Below are 15,557 nucleotides of genomic sequence, written 5' to 3'. Positions count from 1 at the left end.
TACAACAGTTTACACGTATAAATCGGGACACACAAGTAAGTCTTACTTTACTTTCATGAATAAAATATGCACATGTATATTTTTAAAATAAGGTTAAGTACGCACGATCAATGCATCGATTATATGTGGTATCAGTGCGTTGCATATAGTTGCGCATCAGTCTACATAAAACACACGTATATCATATGCATGTTATAAAATACTAAAATAAATCTACACATGGCCAACTACAGATGAATATGTCATCACATGCAGTTGTTTGAAAGTTATCCTTCCTGTGTAAGATGCCTGTCCTAAATCTGATGGGCGACTGTTTTGAAAGCTTACCAACCAGAAGCAAAAAATGTTTCTCTTCATTATAAAGAAAGACTTCTCTTAATTAGGACCAGGGGGCTTATGGTTGAAGCTATCACTTTTGTCTGTTATTGCCCATGCCATAGATGAATAAAATGCTTATTTCATGGGGAAAATACAATAGTTTGCACAATTCATTTAAAGGCCCAAATGTGCCCATGTGCTAAAGCAAGCTGTTTTCATGCATCTATCAGGAGCCAGAAATTCAAATATAATTGGCAGATTGTACTCAGTTTGTAACTGAGCAGCTACTAAATCTAGCCCAATTAGTCTTCTTGTTGTTAATGTGTTAAAGATGCATATATATTAACAAATTCAGTCTCATTGACCAAATAGATAATTTGTTTAAAAAAAAATGGAAAAAATACATGAAAAAAAATTGCTATTTTTATTGTAAGTAAAATATGGCACAACTAGACAGATTTTAATTGCTCATTTGACCTGGATTTCATGAGGTTTCAGTTCTGAGATGTATTCCTTAACTGTTATGTGCCCCTGAACTTTTAAAACACTTTCTCATGCCGTGCCACTGTCCAGGCAAAAGTGGACATTTACTGCCAGGCATGACTGCCAAGAGAGCAGCACTGTTTTCAAGGAGTAGCAGGGTCAGCGTTGGAGCTTGCAGAAAACGGGTACAGACAGAGAGAGAACCACAGGCAGGGCTGAACAGAGGTCAACACAGGAAACAGGCGAAACATAGCAGGAAATATGCAGGGGCAAACGGGAAGCCAGGATCGAAACTTGTACCAACCAAAGCCAAAACCGTTGTACCGGTGAAACATTTGGGGTTGAGTTTCTAACAGGAACCAGTAGGCAACTTGCAAGTTCTGGGCAATGCCGGCCATGATGAGGGTTGCCCGGAGGGACTGGGGGTGAAGGATAGCTCTTATCGTGCTCAAGCCTGAATGTTCTGGACACTTTGTTAAACACGAAGATGAGGGTTGACAGCAAACACCATGAAACCAGCCTCATTGGAGGAAAAGTGAATTGTTTTTTTACAAGGGGGGATGAAGAGAATTTTCTGCCCTTAAACACATTTCAACTAATATCTCAGAGATGAGAGCAAAAGCTGTATTTCCGAGCCTTAAGTGCAGGCCCTGTTGAGTCGCTGGGTGTTGCCCCGTGGGATTTGGTGACTGTGATCCAAAATCGTTCAAACTGAAATTCCCTTACAGTTTTTGGGGAATAGAAAATATTTCAGATTTACCTGGAGCTTATAATCGCAAAACAGACAAGCAATTTCTGTGCCTATCACCAAAGAAAATTAGTGTTTCTCCTCTGTTAAAGAAATGCACAGGATGTTTATGGATGAAATAAGAGCACGCTGGTTGGTTACAGTGACTGAAGCGTTACAGTGTGAGCAGTATTCACTGCTTCGTGGATGTCATGTACAGTATGTGTTGGAAATCTGCTGCTCTCGCTGCAGTACTGCCGGATTTGCACTGGAACCTTGGTAGTGTGTGGTGCCTTAAGGACACTGTATAAAAGATTTTTGCTGTCGATATTTATTTTATTTTATTCATATAAGGTCGCAGATGACATTCCAGTGGCACTCTGTGTGTCAGGAATTGTAAAAAAAAAAAAAAAAAATGAAATGAACCCAGCATTGAATAAAATTCATTTAAATTTTCAGCCTTTAGCAGTTTCCTTTTAATGAATGTTGGAAAATGAAAACATCAGATTGAGGATGCAAATGACATCATTAAAAAAAAAAAAATTGAGCAGTTGCAATTTTGATGTTTTGAATAATTTTTTAAGCTTTATTTTTTTTTTATTATAATCACATATTTATCAAAATGCTAAAAATGTAGTGTAAATAGTGCCCGCAAAAAAAAAAAAAAAGGGTGTAATTAGGCTAATTTCCCTGCTCCTACATCACGTAGGCAATTTCCGCAGCGTGCAATAAATGTATTGCTCCCACGCTATTTTTTGCTTTGGGTATTATGCCCATAGCAAAGACAAGATTTTTATCGCACATGCTGTTTGGGGAGAGAGGGAGAAAGACTCTGAATAGACCTCCATATGTCACTCTCTATTTATACCACTGTAAGAGGAGGGTACTTTAAACTCAATGTGGAAGTTGGGGATGGTTTTACATTCACAGTCAGAAGTACGAACAGCAAAGTTGACATCACTGAAGATTTTCTGCCATTTGAATCGATGAAAAGGTACAAGAGGAGTGGATTTGTACAAAGTACTATCTACCGAGTTTGCACTCTCTACCTAGCTTTGGATTGCAAATATGAAATTTGCATATTCATGTGCATTGCATTATTTAACGCGTGCATTAGGGATTTATCGCACATTATTGCAAGCGTTAAGGCCTTAACATGAAATAATAAATGACCCTGTTAATATGCTAATATAAACAAATAAACAAAGCAATAATTAACATTTAAATAATAATAGGAAACACAAAAAATAATTGCTTATCCGTTCTCAAGTAACAAGAAAAGGGAGCAAGAGACACAAGGAGTGGAAAAAAGAAATTAATTTTCCAGAAAGACCAAATGCCCAAATACAATAAGGCTCCAAAAATATACGTAAACAAGGCAGTTGATTCAGATGGGAACAGGTGAAGATGTTGTCCTCCGGAGTGAAGAAAACAAGAGTTATTTTGATGTTTCACAAAACATTTACAGGGATATCGTAATAAAAACCTCCTAGGGCTATAGTATCCTTCTGTAAGGCGAGAAAAGTCCTTCTGCGTTCATGTTATCCTACGTAAATCAGAGTATGCTCTTACTGTTTGACCATGAAAAGAAACATTCATATTTTTAAAGTATGCAGAAATCTCCTTGTTCAAATCCAATTCAGCAAAAACAGAAACTTGTAATGTCACCCGCTCAATTTTCTCAACCTCGGAAGTTTCCAAAAACGGAGTCAAATTTGGTAAAGAAGAAATAGGAACACTGTGTATATTAGAAAGTCCAGAAGATGATGAGAAGAAAATGTTGTTAGCAGGAGCAATATCATTCTGGGACATCTGAAGACAGTCCGATAAATATCTCTTGGAAGTAATTAGAGATATTCCCCCCATAAATTAAGGAAAGTTCAGGATTTGGAGGTTAAAATGCCTCGAAACATTCTCTAAAACATTGACTCTGTGAGATTAAGTTCATTGATCCTGAATCAAATAAGCCTGAACTCCTCAAATCTTCTCAGTATCTTATTTAATAGGGAAAAAAAAGTAAAGCATTCTCTGAAAGTTTGAAACCAAGATTGGATACTTGAGGCTCTAGTGTAGCAATAAGGGAATTACGTTTGAGTGAAGAAACAAGAACTTGACCACATTTTGCATTTAAGTCCCATAAGGAATTCAACATTATAGCTGCCAAATAGCTGGGAGACCTCATCTGATTTCTGTCCTCCTTCAGTGCCTGGAATCTCACCAGCATCCACCAGAGCTGACCCCTAAGTCACATCTGTGGCAAAACTCTAACAAAGAACATCTACCATCTGCAGGGTCTCCAGTCACACCAGCAACCAACGAGGAAAGAACCGAACCTTCCTGACCCTCCAGCGAATCAGCAGGAACACCATACTCACTTTGCTCCATCGTGGTACCCTGGGAAGAGTCAAATCTTAGCGTGGGCAGCTCATATTGATAAGAAACCTAATCCCCTGGCGAGTCCAGTTCTCCTCTGCTGAGACTCTCAACAGGGACAACACATCCCATCAGATGTGAAGCCAAAGAAACCAAGGTGGTAATCAATGGTTGGTCGATGAGTTGTGGGGTCACAGAGGGAAAAATCCTCACTTTCCCCATGTGTTTAGATGGTATAGTTAGCTGCAAATTTCAGCTCATTCACAGTGTCCTGTTCAGGTGGCCATCTTGAACTCCTTCCTTGTGTTTTGCATCTTAACTCTTCTGGCCTACCTGCAACTCATAAATGGAAATTTGGCCCTAAAACCATTTTTCTACAACTTACCAGATTTAGGGGTGAATTTTCAAAATTTTACATGTAAAAATGAGCACCTACGTGCTTACCTGTGTATTTTTACACCTATTAATTATCCGGCATAAATTATATTAAACGTTTTTATTGTGAACTACTGGTGGGATGGGAGGTCTAGGTGAGCTGGGGGAGTTGAGGCTGATGAACCAGGAGGGTCTCAATGACCTGTAGATGGACTGGGTGAACTGGTAGAGGAATAAAAAAAAAAAATGGGGTGATTTGCTTGATGCGATTATTTTTGAAAATTTTCTGACGTACACGTGTAAAAAGGAACTTACTCAGGTATATCCTACTTAATTTTCACATGTACTATTCACGCACATAATTTTAAAATACATTGGAAAAAATACATGGGTTTTTGGAACCCATACGCATTCAATGGTTCAGCACCCCTTAGCCAGATAAGTTCTGACTTAACTGGCAAAATGGCAGCTACTAAATGCCGCTTAGCTGGATAAGTTTAAAAAAAAAAAAGTGTTGCTTATCTGGAAAAGGATCTCATTTACTGAGTATTTTTCACATAGACACAGAATGCGAAAAAGTCTTAGTAAATTAGATCCTGTTAGCTGGATAAGTCTCAAAAGTGCTACTTAGCCAGACATTTATTTGTTTGGGTTTTTTTTTTATACTGCTTTTTGAAACTTATCCGACTAATTTATTATATGTTCATGTGCATCTATACATATGCGTGAATGTTGCAGGGTAGGTGTATACACATTTTGTAACCCACATGTATACGGTGCATGTGTGTTATAAAATACTAGGGTAGATCTGCATGCCAATGCATATATGCATGTATATGGGGGGGGGGGGGGGGCCCCCACACGCAGTTCTTTCGAAATTATCCCTCTGTGAATTTTGAAAAGCTGCTTCATACTAGTTGGGTTTTAAGTGAATTTACCAGAAGTATCCAACTTGACTGCTAAGTGACTTATTCAGATATGTTGGTGGACATAGCCAAGATCCATGACCTGTTATTGGCCATACAAATGGGTGACCAACTCTCTCACATTCATCTTGGTCATTGTTTTATAAGTAGTACAGTGTGGATGACAGAGTCAAGCGTTGCTGTCAATGGGAAGATGGGAATGGGGGAAAACGATTTTCTGTAGTGTCAGTAAAGTGTCAACCTTGCTTCAATAATTTGTTTTCCAAACAAGATTTGACAGACTTTCTGCTGCATATCTTAAAATGGATTTTAATGAGTCCCAACTGGGTAGAAGCTTTCAAGTAAAATGAGATGTGAGATCCAATTAAGAAAAAAAATACCACTTTCCACATGGCATCTTAGTGCCTGTCCCACATGCATTAAAGTATTTGTGACTCAAAACCGTGTTTGGGGGATTTCTAAAACACTTTTCCTAGTGTGCACAGATGGACTTATCCAAGATGGAGACATCAGAGATAAATTAATTCTCAATATGATGTATTACTTGAGGTAGAAATGTGGTGCAAGATGTTGTTGAACTTTTTAATTAAAATGTACATAAAACACAGTTATTAAGCATTCTTATGACTGACAGAGGGGTTTTTACACAAAACAGTTTTTTGTTTTTTTTTAAGGTTCACGCAAGTAACTTCTGATTGGATCAGGTTGGTGGCCTCACTGGGTAGAGCTCTGCTCTGATAGGGCATGAGCTATGGATCTGATTTGTGGCTTACGCTTCTGCTTCTCAAGTTGACTTGGTGGTAAGAATACTGCTGCAATAACAATCATACCCCTCTTTCATCTATCCCTGCCCCCACCCACCCCCTCGAGGAAAGGAAGAAATAACTAAGTACTTGTATAGGGACACCTAGTGGCTGACGAACGAGCAACAGGATTTCTCTCTCTTCATTCAGGCACACAGGGTGACTGTAGTAACTGAACTCATCTATGAGGGAGGGAGGTAGGAAACCACAAATCATCATGCTTGACTGCTCTCCCATGCAGGCCTGGTGCAAGCATATTTGGCGCCATAGGTGAACCTTTGCTCTTCGTCACCCCTCACCCAGCTCCAGCACAGCGCTCCCTTCTTTGACAGTATTGGATCTGGTTCAGCGCCCCTCTGGACCTCACAGTGGCAGGACTTTGCTGCACCCCTCGATCTTGGTGTTCTCTAGGCGACCACCTAGTTTGCCTAATGGATGCACTGGATCTGCTTCCATGACAGATAAGAGATGGGCCAAAAAGAGCTTTAGAGCAATAGGTAACAGAAAAAATTCCACCTTGGATTTGTTTTGGAAGCTATTCTATGGTATTTGTGTTCGGTTCTTGTTAAGTGTGCATCCTTCCCATCTGTATGGGAAGGATGCACACTTTCATCATGCAGTACATTGAATGATGAAAGGATAGAAACATGGAAACAGAATATGCCAGCAGAGGAGAACTGTAAGATTCATCTAGTTTGTCCAATCTCATTCCTGGTGCAACAGAGATGTGCATTTTCATTACGATCCGTTTCTTTTTAGCATGCACAATTTTAAAACAGCACAAGCTAAAATAAAATGAGGTCACTATTGCAAAGTCATTTAAATGGATAACTGAAAAGTTATCCATCTAAATAGATAGTCGGCTATCTTCAAAGCTGTATGCGGCTGTAAGAGCTGTATGAGGACAGGCAGGAGGTATTTCCAGGTGGATCAGTTAGCCACTTAACTTATGTGGCTAACTCTGGTTGTGCCGTAGGGCTATCCTAAAGTTGGCTGGATATACTTATCAGGTTAACTTTAACGTAGTCAGGGATATCTTCGTTAAATTAGCCAGATAGCTATATCCGGCTAACTTAACTAGCCGTTCCGTAGCTGAATATCAACCCTTATATGTTTAGTGCACACTTTCATTTTAGCATGTGCTATTTTGTTTTTAATGTATGCTATTTTGAAAAGAAATATGCTAAAACAAAATGAAACTTACAAAATAAAACAAGAAAAATGAGAAAAAAAAAGCAAAAATTGTTGGCCTGCACATACACACAGTTGATTTTTGACTTGCCCGTCACTTCACACCTAGGAATCCTTAGTGCATATTCTATGCTTTCTTGAACACCATCATTCTTTCTGTCTTCAGTACCTTCCCTGGGAGGCCATTTTATGTGTGTATATATATATATTTATTTGTTTGTTTTTATATACCGGCATTCATGTCTGTCTATCTTGGACCCTCAAAGAAAGGTTTGCTTCTGGTGCATTATTAGGAGATAAGTAATTCTCAAAGTTTTAAATAGCCTTATGAAATTGTAATTTCTACTCAACTGATTTGCTGTTGAATTTCATTTCCAGTTATGAAGGGGCAATATTCAAAGCCTTTCCCATGTGTAAAAACACATATAACCCATTAAAGTGGGAAGTCTTTGAATATCGCCCAACCTGTCTGAGGATAAACGTATGTGTGGTGTTCAATAATGCGCATACTTTTTACCTGAGGATTCTGGAGGCATTCCTGGGGGCGGGGGCAAAGAGAGGAATTACTTGATTATGTAGATCTACCTGCATAGTTTCCAGTGAGAAAAACATATGCACAGAGAAAGTAGGCTCAGTTGTCGTGGGTTATTTTGTCCTGGAGGCAATATTCCAAGTCACTGCGGATGTTAGATTTGATTATTGATGCAAAGCCCACAGGTAAAAGTACCCACAGAGTTTGCAGAAACATGGGCAGCTTTGATTATTAACCCCTAAATATCCTAAACAAAAATACCACATACACCCTGAAGCTCTGAAAATATATCATTTTAGACTTCTAAGAAATAATACCAAGAGCCTTCCTTGTGACAGTAGAACTGACACAAATTAGATTTCATTTTTCTGCAATCATGAATTACCAGGAAAACAAGTGGACTTGATTAAAAAGCTATTTCCCTTGGGGCAGGAGAAAGACCTTGGATAAGTGGAACCCAATATCTCTATTGTTTTAAAACGAACAATGGAATCCACTGGCTCCTTGATTGGAATTTTTCGAGCAAGTTGGAGGCCTGGAGTTCTTCCGTTTTTGTGTCTACAGGAAAAAATGCTTAGTTTATATAAGCCACCATGGACAGCGGTATAGTGAATAATTGGAAATCAGATTCTGAAGCCCATCTCACACAAAATAACTCAACTTTTAAAATAAAAGTAAACTTCCAAAGCGTGCAGTAAGAGTGCCTGGTTTTCTTTAATGTTAGACCACAGCCATTGATCGTACCTTGATCCACAGTACTTGGTGCACGGCAAAGATAAATCCAGAATAAAACTTCTGAATGTTGAATATTTGCAAAAACCAACTTTTTATCTCACACAAATTTCATCTGAAACTACGTGATAGTTTCAAAAAACTAGACTGTATTACAAAGCATTTTTCAAACATCCATTTCTATTGGATTATTGCTAAAATAATAATTCTATTTTATGTTGGAAACTTTTGAGACTTTTACAAACATTCATGAATTAGTGAAAAAAGTTACATGCTTTAGAAACCTAGCACATCTCCATGCCGTTAGACCAGAAAAGAATCAAAGACAATAGCAAATGATAAACATTGCTGACAGTCATAGCATTGCTTTACAATGATTTTTCTTCTGTGCTGTTCTTCTGTCCAGAGATCTTCAGGTTTTGGTCAGTTGTCTCTTCAATTTCTGATTTGTTCCAGGGAGGGCCATGGATTTTCTGTTTAAGGAAAAGAAAGTCGTAGGTTAATTAACTTTTTGTGCTACAGATGTGCTTTAATTCAGAGGTTAATGTATGTTGTGTGAGGGGGGGGGGGGGGGGGGGGCAGATGCGCGGGGCAAGTCCCTGACTGCCCAGGATTACTTGGGTGCCAGCCTGGGCCTCGTGCTGCCTTCCACTGGGGGAGTTTGGTTAGCTGGCACTTGAACAAGGGGTTAGTAGAAAGATCCATTGCTTTGCTGCAGAATCAAGCAGAGGTTTCGGAGGTTAGATATTTATATCCTTCCGCCTTTTTTTTCCCCCTGTGCCGTGATACAGGCTGCATCCCTCCCACCTGCCCTCTGGTTTCTTTGTATGTACTTTTCTTTCACTTATGGCTGTGGCAGCTGGTTTGTGAATTGCTGGAGGAGCTAGGTGGTTGTTGCAGCGTGTGGTGTTGACAGGCCAGCCGTGTTGGTCGGATGGTCGGCACCATGAGCCATGGGTTTGTTGGAGGACGACTGGGTGCAGTCCCTGAAGGGGAGTGGCTTGCTGGGCTGTGGCGAGGGCTCTACACCGAGGCAGCATGAGGCGCGGGGGGGGGGGGGGGGGGTGTTCATCTTGCCGGGGGTGTGGCAAATGTCCACCAGGGCCTGTGAGTATGATTGCATGACGCTTGGGTAATAATAAATGTTTCTGTTTGTTAATAAAGCTGTGGCCTGTTGATGCACAAGCAATAGTGTTGGCTTTTTTTTTTTTTTGTGTCATGCTTGCAAAGAGGGTGCATTTTGCTGTTAGCACATTTGGAGGGTAATTCTATAACAGCCTGCACTGGGCTGAAGTCTGCATGTACACCTGGACTTCAGCTCTAATTTCCAAAGCAGGCGTATGCATGTAAGTTGAATTTGAAAATGAGTGGATATGAACATATCGCTGCATTGAATACGTGCACATGTTTATGCCTGCTGTAAACGTACACATGTGCATTGTACCCATACTACTGAAAATTGAAAGTAGACACACAAATGTTTTTCCTTGCCCTGATTTAGTGCCCAGGAACACCTCCTTGATGTAAGCACAAAAGTACCTGCAAAATTGCTTGTGTGTGAACGTTTATGTGCATAACCCTGTGGCAATTTCCAAAAGCCCATTTACACGAACAAAACTGTCTTATGCATGTGATGCTTTGGGAAATGTCTCCCATTAACTGTGACTTTAGTGCCCGTTATTACATAGGAAGCTAAGCTGGTCACCTCTGGGCACCTCTGCAGCACAGTTCTTCCTAGCATGAAACTTAAAAAAAAAAAAAAAAAAAGTATAAAGCAGGTTTTGTATTTTCTTTTTCTTTTCTTGTGTATTTGTCTTTTCATAATCAACTATCGGGGAGCAAGGGCAAGTCTGGGGAGACTTAGGGTTAATATGAGGGGGCACATTGCTAGCCCCCCACCAGGTCCCCATCCCTTACTGCACCCTATGTGAGTTTTCATGGCAGTAGCTACAAATCCCTTTCTGGCAAGACTCTGTATCAACTGTCTTTTCACGCTCTCCTTTCCCCGGCTGTCTCACTGTCCCTTAATCTCTCAGGCTTCCAACCAGCCAGGCATTCCTCAGCTTTTAAGGTGCTGAGAGAAGGGAGGATAATTACTTGCCAAAAGTAAATAGAATATAATAGCTTCAGATCTAATTATTACTACCTCAGCAACAGTGCTGTTTCCCTGTTCAAGTTAACCTTTTTAAAGGTGCATGGGTTCATGGACTGGCAGTGATGACAGTGCCTTCAACCCCTCTAACGTCTGCACCTTTAAGGGCTGTGACATGATCCTGCTGTTAGGGGAGGGGTCTGAGCCAAATTTGAGGGGGCACAGCCCCCGGCCCCCCCCCCCCCCCCCCCCCCCCCCGAGGCGCCCTCATAGCTCTGCCACTGTCAAGGAGCCACCATCCTGCTGTACACTTTTGTACACTTTTCCCCCCAAATACCAGTTTCACATGCAGAAGGTCTTTGACTGGCCAGTAGCTGGTGCACTTAAGAAGTATGTGCCTGCTCTTCACTGGCGTTAGCCAGGTTGCCCTGTGGACTATTGTATTGTTGATGGAAATTGGCCAGCTGCTTTGCATTAGAACCGAAACCATAATTCCCCCCGTGAAGTGGGAGAAATTGTTAGGGAAGAACTTGGGTTCCATTCAGAAGAACCAAACTCTTCTATTTTGGATGTAACCACAGATCTGGTTTCATGGAAATGTTCATATGCCATATATTATAAAAGTCACACACATATCCATGTGAAAAAGGGGCTTTCTGGGGCAGAGCCAACACACGTGAAAGTTGCTATTTTAAAAGACACATGTAAACTTTTACACCTGCTAATTATCTGGGGTAAGCGATATAAAGTGTGGTTATTGTGTGGTACTGACTGGGTGGGAGGTCAGGCTGTAGAATCAGGAGGGTCTCGATGACCTGGAGAAGGACTGGGTGAACTGGTGGACTAATTGGTAAACTGGCTATTTTCCTTAATGCACGCACGTTTTAAAATTGGCCAACTTGTGTATGTAAATCAGGACTTATGCGAGTAAGTCCTAGTTTACTTTCACGCGTAAAATATGTGAACATATATTTATAAAATAGGTAGGAAAGGCTGACATGTTCAATGTATTTATATAAGTGGTTCCAATGCATTGCATGCGTTCAAGCGTAAACCAACATACGCATAGGTTGTAAGATACTGTGGTAAAACTACAAATTATACTGTAGCTTACTGATGTCACTATTTGACCTTCAGCCCTCTGTCCCCAAACTCGCTGTCAAATCTCACTCTTACTGTTGTATCTAATGTAGATTTCAGAATGCATTGCGAAATTGAGTTTCAAATGATATGGATCAGATTTGCCAAACAAGATAAAAAGTTGGTGACTGTGTGTGTGCGGGAGAGTTTGACATGTGTCATAGCAGATTGTTCCACTCAGTTATATTTATTAAGTTACCTTTTTTATTTGTAACTGCTACAACCATAGGTTCTGAGTAAACACCCAAAATGCACAAAATGACAATATGTAATATACATAAAATATTCGGAGAAGTTAAAGAATAGGTATTTACCTTCATGCTTGGATCTGATACTGCAGCCTTGCTGTTTACCGATGAGGAATTATTATTATTCACGGTGCACATCTTACTAACCTATAGGAAGAGGAAGGTATGTCACTGACACTGAACTTCTGGTTTTCTGCTTTGAGGCTCTTCATGCATTTTAATAAACCACTAAGTTCTTTAGGGAGGAAAATCCCTTCCTCCCTTTTATCAGTTTAACTCCGAGTTTCAGCAGCTCTACTGTCCTGAGGATATGTTCACATCTGCAGAAGGACTCTAGATAGTCTTGAGAGCTTATGTATAGTATTCTCTGAATAATTCTTATGTTGATCCGGTAAAAGGCATCACAACCCACCAAAAATCCAGTTTATCTTCAAAAGTGAAAGCAACTTATTTGAGCAATACTGTAAATTTCACTTCTATTTAAAAAAAAAAAAAATTCTTCCTGGCAAAATGGAGTTGTAAAGGTACAGAATGCGATCACACAGTAGAAAGACAAAAAAAAATAAAATTGTGACGATTAAATTCTGTACAATACACTTGATTTATAATTGCAATGAAAGCTTGCTGATCCTCCCTGTGCCTTTAAGGGGGCAAATCAGACACAGTCCACGGTACTTGCAGGCTAGCGGGTACATTGCATACATGACCCACACAATGGTATGCAGACAGAGTCCCAATGTGCTCTCAAACTGCCCTGTGCTCCTCCTCTTTTAACCACAGTGAAGGGGACAATTATCAGTGGGGCTTTTCTGCAGCTAAACAGATGAACAGCCCCGGTTTGAGTTAGAATGGGTTGAGATTAAGAAGACGTTTTTATAAGCTATCTTTTTCTGAGAATGAAAAGGCCTTACAGCCCACGATTTAAGATTATTTTGCACATGATTTAATTGGTGCAGTTTACAGCATTATGAGAAGACCCTTGGCACACATTTCAACCACGTGCTGTGGATTTGAAAGAGACGCCCATTACTTAAGGCAAAACCCTGGCTTTATTATTGCAGTTGACATCGTTCAGAGTGAATTTCTGACATAAAAACACTGTGTATGTTTAAATCCCATTAGGGCAATTGCCAGGATTGTAAATTGTTCGAGGCCCTGATTTATCATACCTGAAAAAAAAAATGTGTAAACTGCTAAAATTGGAAAGGTGGTCTAGAAACACAAAATATATTATTAAATGAGTTATAGTCATATTCCATGAAATCCTACAGTAAATTAAATTAGAGAATACCATGGCAAGAAGGTGCATCATTAGACATCTCGGTGCAGCTGATATTCTCACAATAAATTTCAAAAGTCTCTTCATGGTGTCTGCTATCTTCATATTCCCATATTTGTATAACAGAAAAACTTGAGAATACTAATTGTGCCTATTTCTGCCCATCATCTTTTGTTAGGTGGCAAACTGAGGTTAGTTTAAAGCAAGTTGGAAAACAGAACATTGGGAGTGAGAACGAAGTATGTTGTTTTAATGTCGTTCAGCGTGTGTACATCTGCTTCTAGGCTTAGGCCATTCCTGAAGACTTATTGAGATCCTTACATAGTATAAAAGACTGCAGCTTTCCATTATTAACAGATAAAAATGCTTTGGCATGTCAAGCCAACGAAAAATGACATCAGGTTGTGGTAGGCTCATTGCCTCGATGAATAGTACGGTAGACCTGAGCTTGATCCCCAGCCCATGTTCTGTACCTTGAGTTGACTGGGGCTGGGGATGAGAGGGGAAGAGAGTCTCAGCCATGGTACAAGCATATCATCTAGGAGCCAGGCTCGGGGTGCATACATAGGTTCAGAGGAATCAACTGCTGGTCAACAGCTTTAACTGTGATGGTTGGGTACATGGGAGGAAATGATCGGAAGAAACTTTGGTTTACTGCAATGGAGGACTCATGATGCTGTAGCCCATAAAGATGGCTTCTGATTGAGCTTGACGTTCGAATGGAAGGAGGCAGGCCAAAAATAATGTGAATAGCATAGTGTTGGATGTGTGCATTAAAAAATGTAGTCATGTTGCATGAGGTTCTCTCTTTCTATTACTACTTTGTAGGTCTGCAATCCAGTTCTTGGATAAGACATTACAAATGTGATTTTGGTGCTTACTGTGATTCAGAGAACAGTGAAGCCATCAGGCTGATTAAGATATTGGATCACCATAGATCACAAAAGTTGCATTGTGTCATAACGTTCAGCTACTCCATTGCAGTTCAGTTATAATATTTTCAATATCTAATCGCTAATGAGTTTCTGATACTTACTTTTCCTCAAAATCAGCACTTGTTGATGTTTCTGTTTAATAACAACAAACTGAATGCTCACCAGTCCTAAAATGTACAATTTTGACATGAATCAAAATATTTACTTCTTGCTGTATCCTTGGAATCAGTGTAGAGAGTAGATTGCTAGGTTTCTTTAAAAAACAGAGCAAGATGATAAAAGAATGGAACATTTTGGGCCACGTGGATTAAACACATTCCCATAGCCACTTTTCAACAGCCCACGGTGTGATACACGCAGACTTTCCTGATTATTTTCAAAGCAATCTTACGTGCTAAGTTTGCTTTGAAAATCCTCAGGTAACTGGCAGAGTATGCCCACAGGTTCACTTGCACAAAGTTACACCTTCTCTTTGGAGAACGTAACTCACACGTACACAAGCATTTTTTTTTTTTTTTTAAATCTGAAGTTTCACCTGCCGAAATTACATTTTAAAAAAATGGCCGTCTGATATGGCGGAAAACCTATGTGTATATATCTTGTATGCGTGTGCATTTTATTTGCACTGAGCAGAGGCATTTCCAGGAGTTGAGGTAGGGAACGGTTAACACTTATGCTTCGCCCTTTTCCATTTTCAAAAGTAGGCAGGTAAATTCTGAACAACTATTTCTGCTCACAAGTCAGTATTCATTGGGATCATTTTCAAAGCATGTTTGTGTTAACGCTAGCAGCCGTCACTCTTCCCCATGTGGCCGTCGTCCCTACTTCCTGGCCCCATACCGTACCTTAGGCAAATTATGCATTTGTTTTGACTACATGGAAGAGACAGAAAATGTTGTTGGTATAATAAGGCCACAGCTTTTATTTAACATATCAAGAAAATCCTGCCCTGGATCCCCGAGCCGGTGTGATGTCTCCACCACTCCCTGCCGGAGTGACCAAGCAAGGCAGCCTTACTCCATGGGCCCCCCGCCTTGTCTACTAGCAAGGGGACCCCGACCATCAGCGCATTCCACGCCCCCACCTTCTAGCGCCGCCCCAGGCGCTGATCGGCTACCTCGCCAGCCTGTGATGTCACCAGCACCATTTGCAATATGCCCAACTGGCCCGGGTAACCGCCAAGACACGAGGTAGGGAGGACCCTTGCCTCGTGTCCCCCCAATTAATAATAAGCTGCGGCCTGTCTCTTAGTTTTGTCATATTATGCCCCCTTTGGCATCCTGTGGCGCGTTATTAAACATGTCTTAACAGTCAATGAGCAAAGGCCCTTGGCCCCCCAGAAGTATTATCATTACGTCTGGTGCAGCCCTCGAGTCCTTGGGCTGCACCGCTATGTGACAACC

The 15,557-nt window shown here is 40.5% G+C and overlaps 1 protein-coding gene and 1 long non-coding RNA gene across 3 annotated transcripts in view; one reads left to right on the top strand and one right to left on the bottom strand.

The window, feature by feature from the left end:
• LOC115079183 overlaps positions 1-15,557 on the top strand; it is a 267,455-nt gene that overhangs the window by 147,100 nt on the left and 104,798 nt on the right. The window lies entirely within an intron of this gene.
• LUZP2 (leucine zipper protein 2) overlaps positions 8,433-15,557 on the bottom strand; it is a 279,647-nt gene continuing 272,522 nt past the window's right edge. For both annotated transcript variants that reach the window (XM_029582400.1, XM_029582402.1), the window contains 2 exons: positions 12,007-12,087; positions 8,433-8,933 (listed from right to left, as the gene is read on the bottom strand). In XM_029582400.1, coding sequence (XP_029438260.1) covers positions 8,829-8,933; positions 12,007-12,087 — 186 coding nt within the window. In that variant the 3' untranslated portion in view covers positions 8,433-8,828. The remainder of the gene's footprint in view (positions 8,934-12,006; positions 12,088-15,557) is intronic.

The sequence above is a fragment of the Rhinatrema bivittatum genome, chromosome 17, assembly GCF_901001135.1.
Source record: "Rhinatrema bivittatum chromosome 17, aRhiBiv1.1, whole genome shotgun sequence".
In the NCBI taxonomy this organism is placed as follows: Eukaryota; Metazoa; Chordata; class Amphibia; order Gymnophiona; family Rhinatrematidae; genus Rhinatrema; species Rhinatrema bivittatum.
The sequence above is the reverse complement of the archived record's forward strand: the minus strand, read 5'-3'. Positions and strand labels throughout refer to the sequence as shown.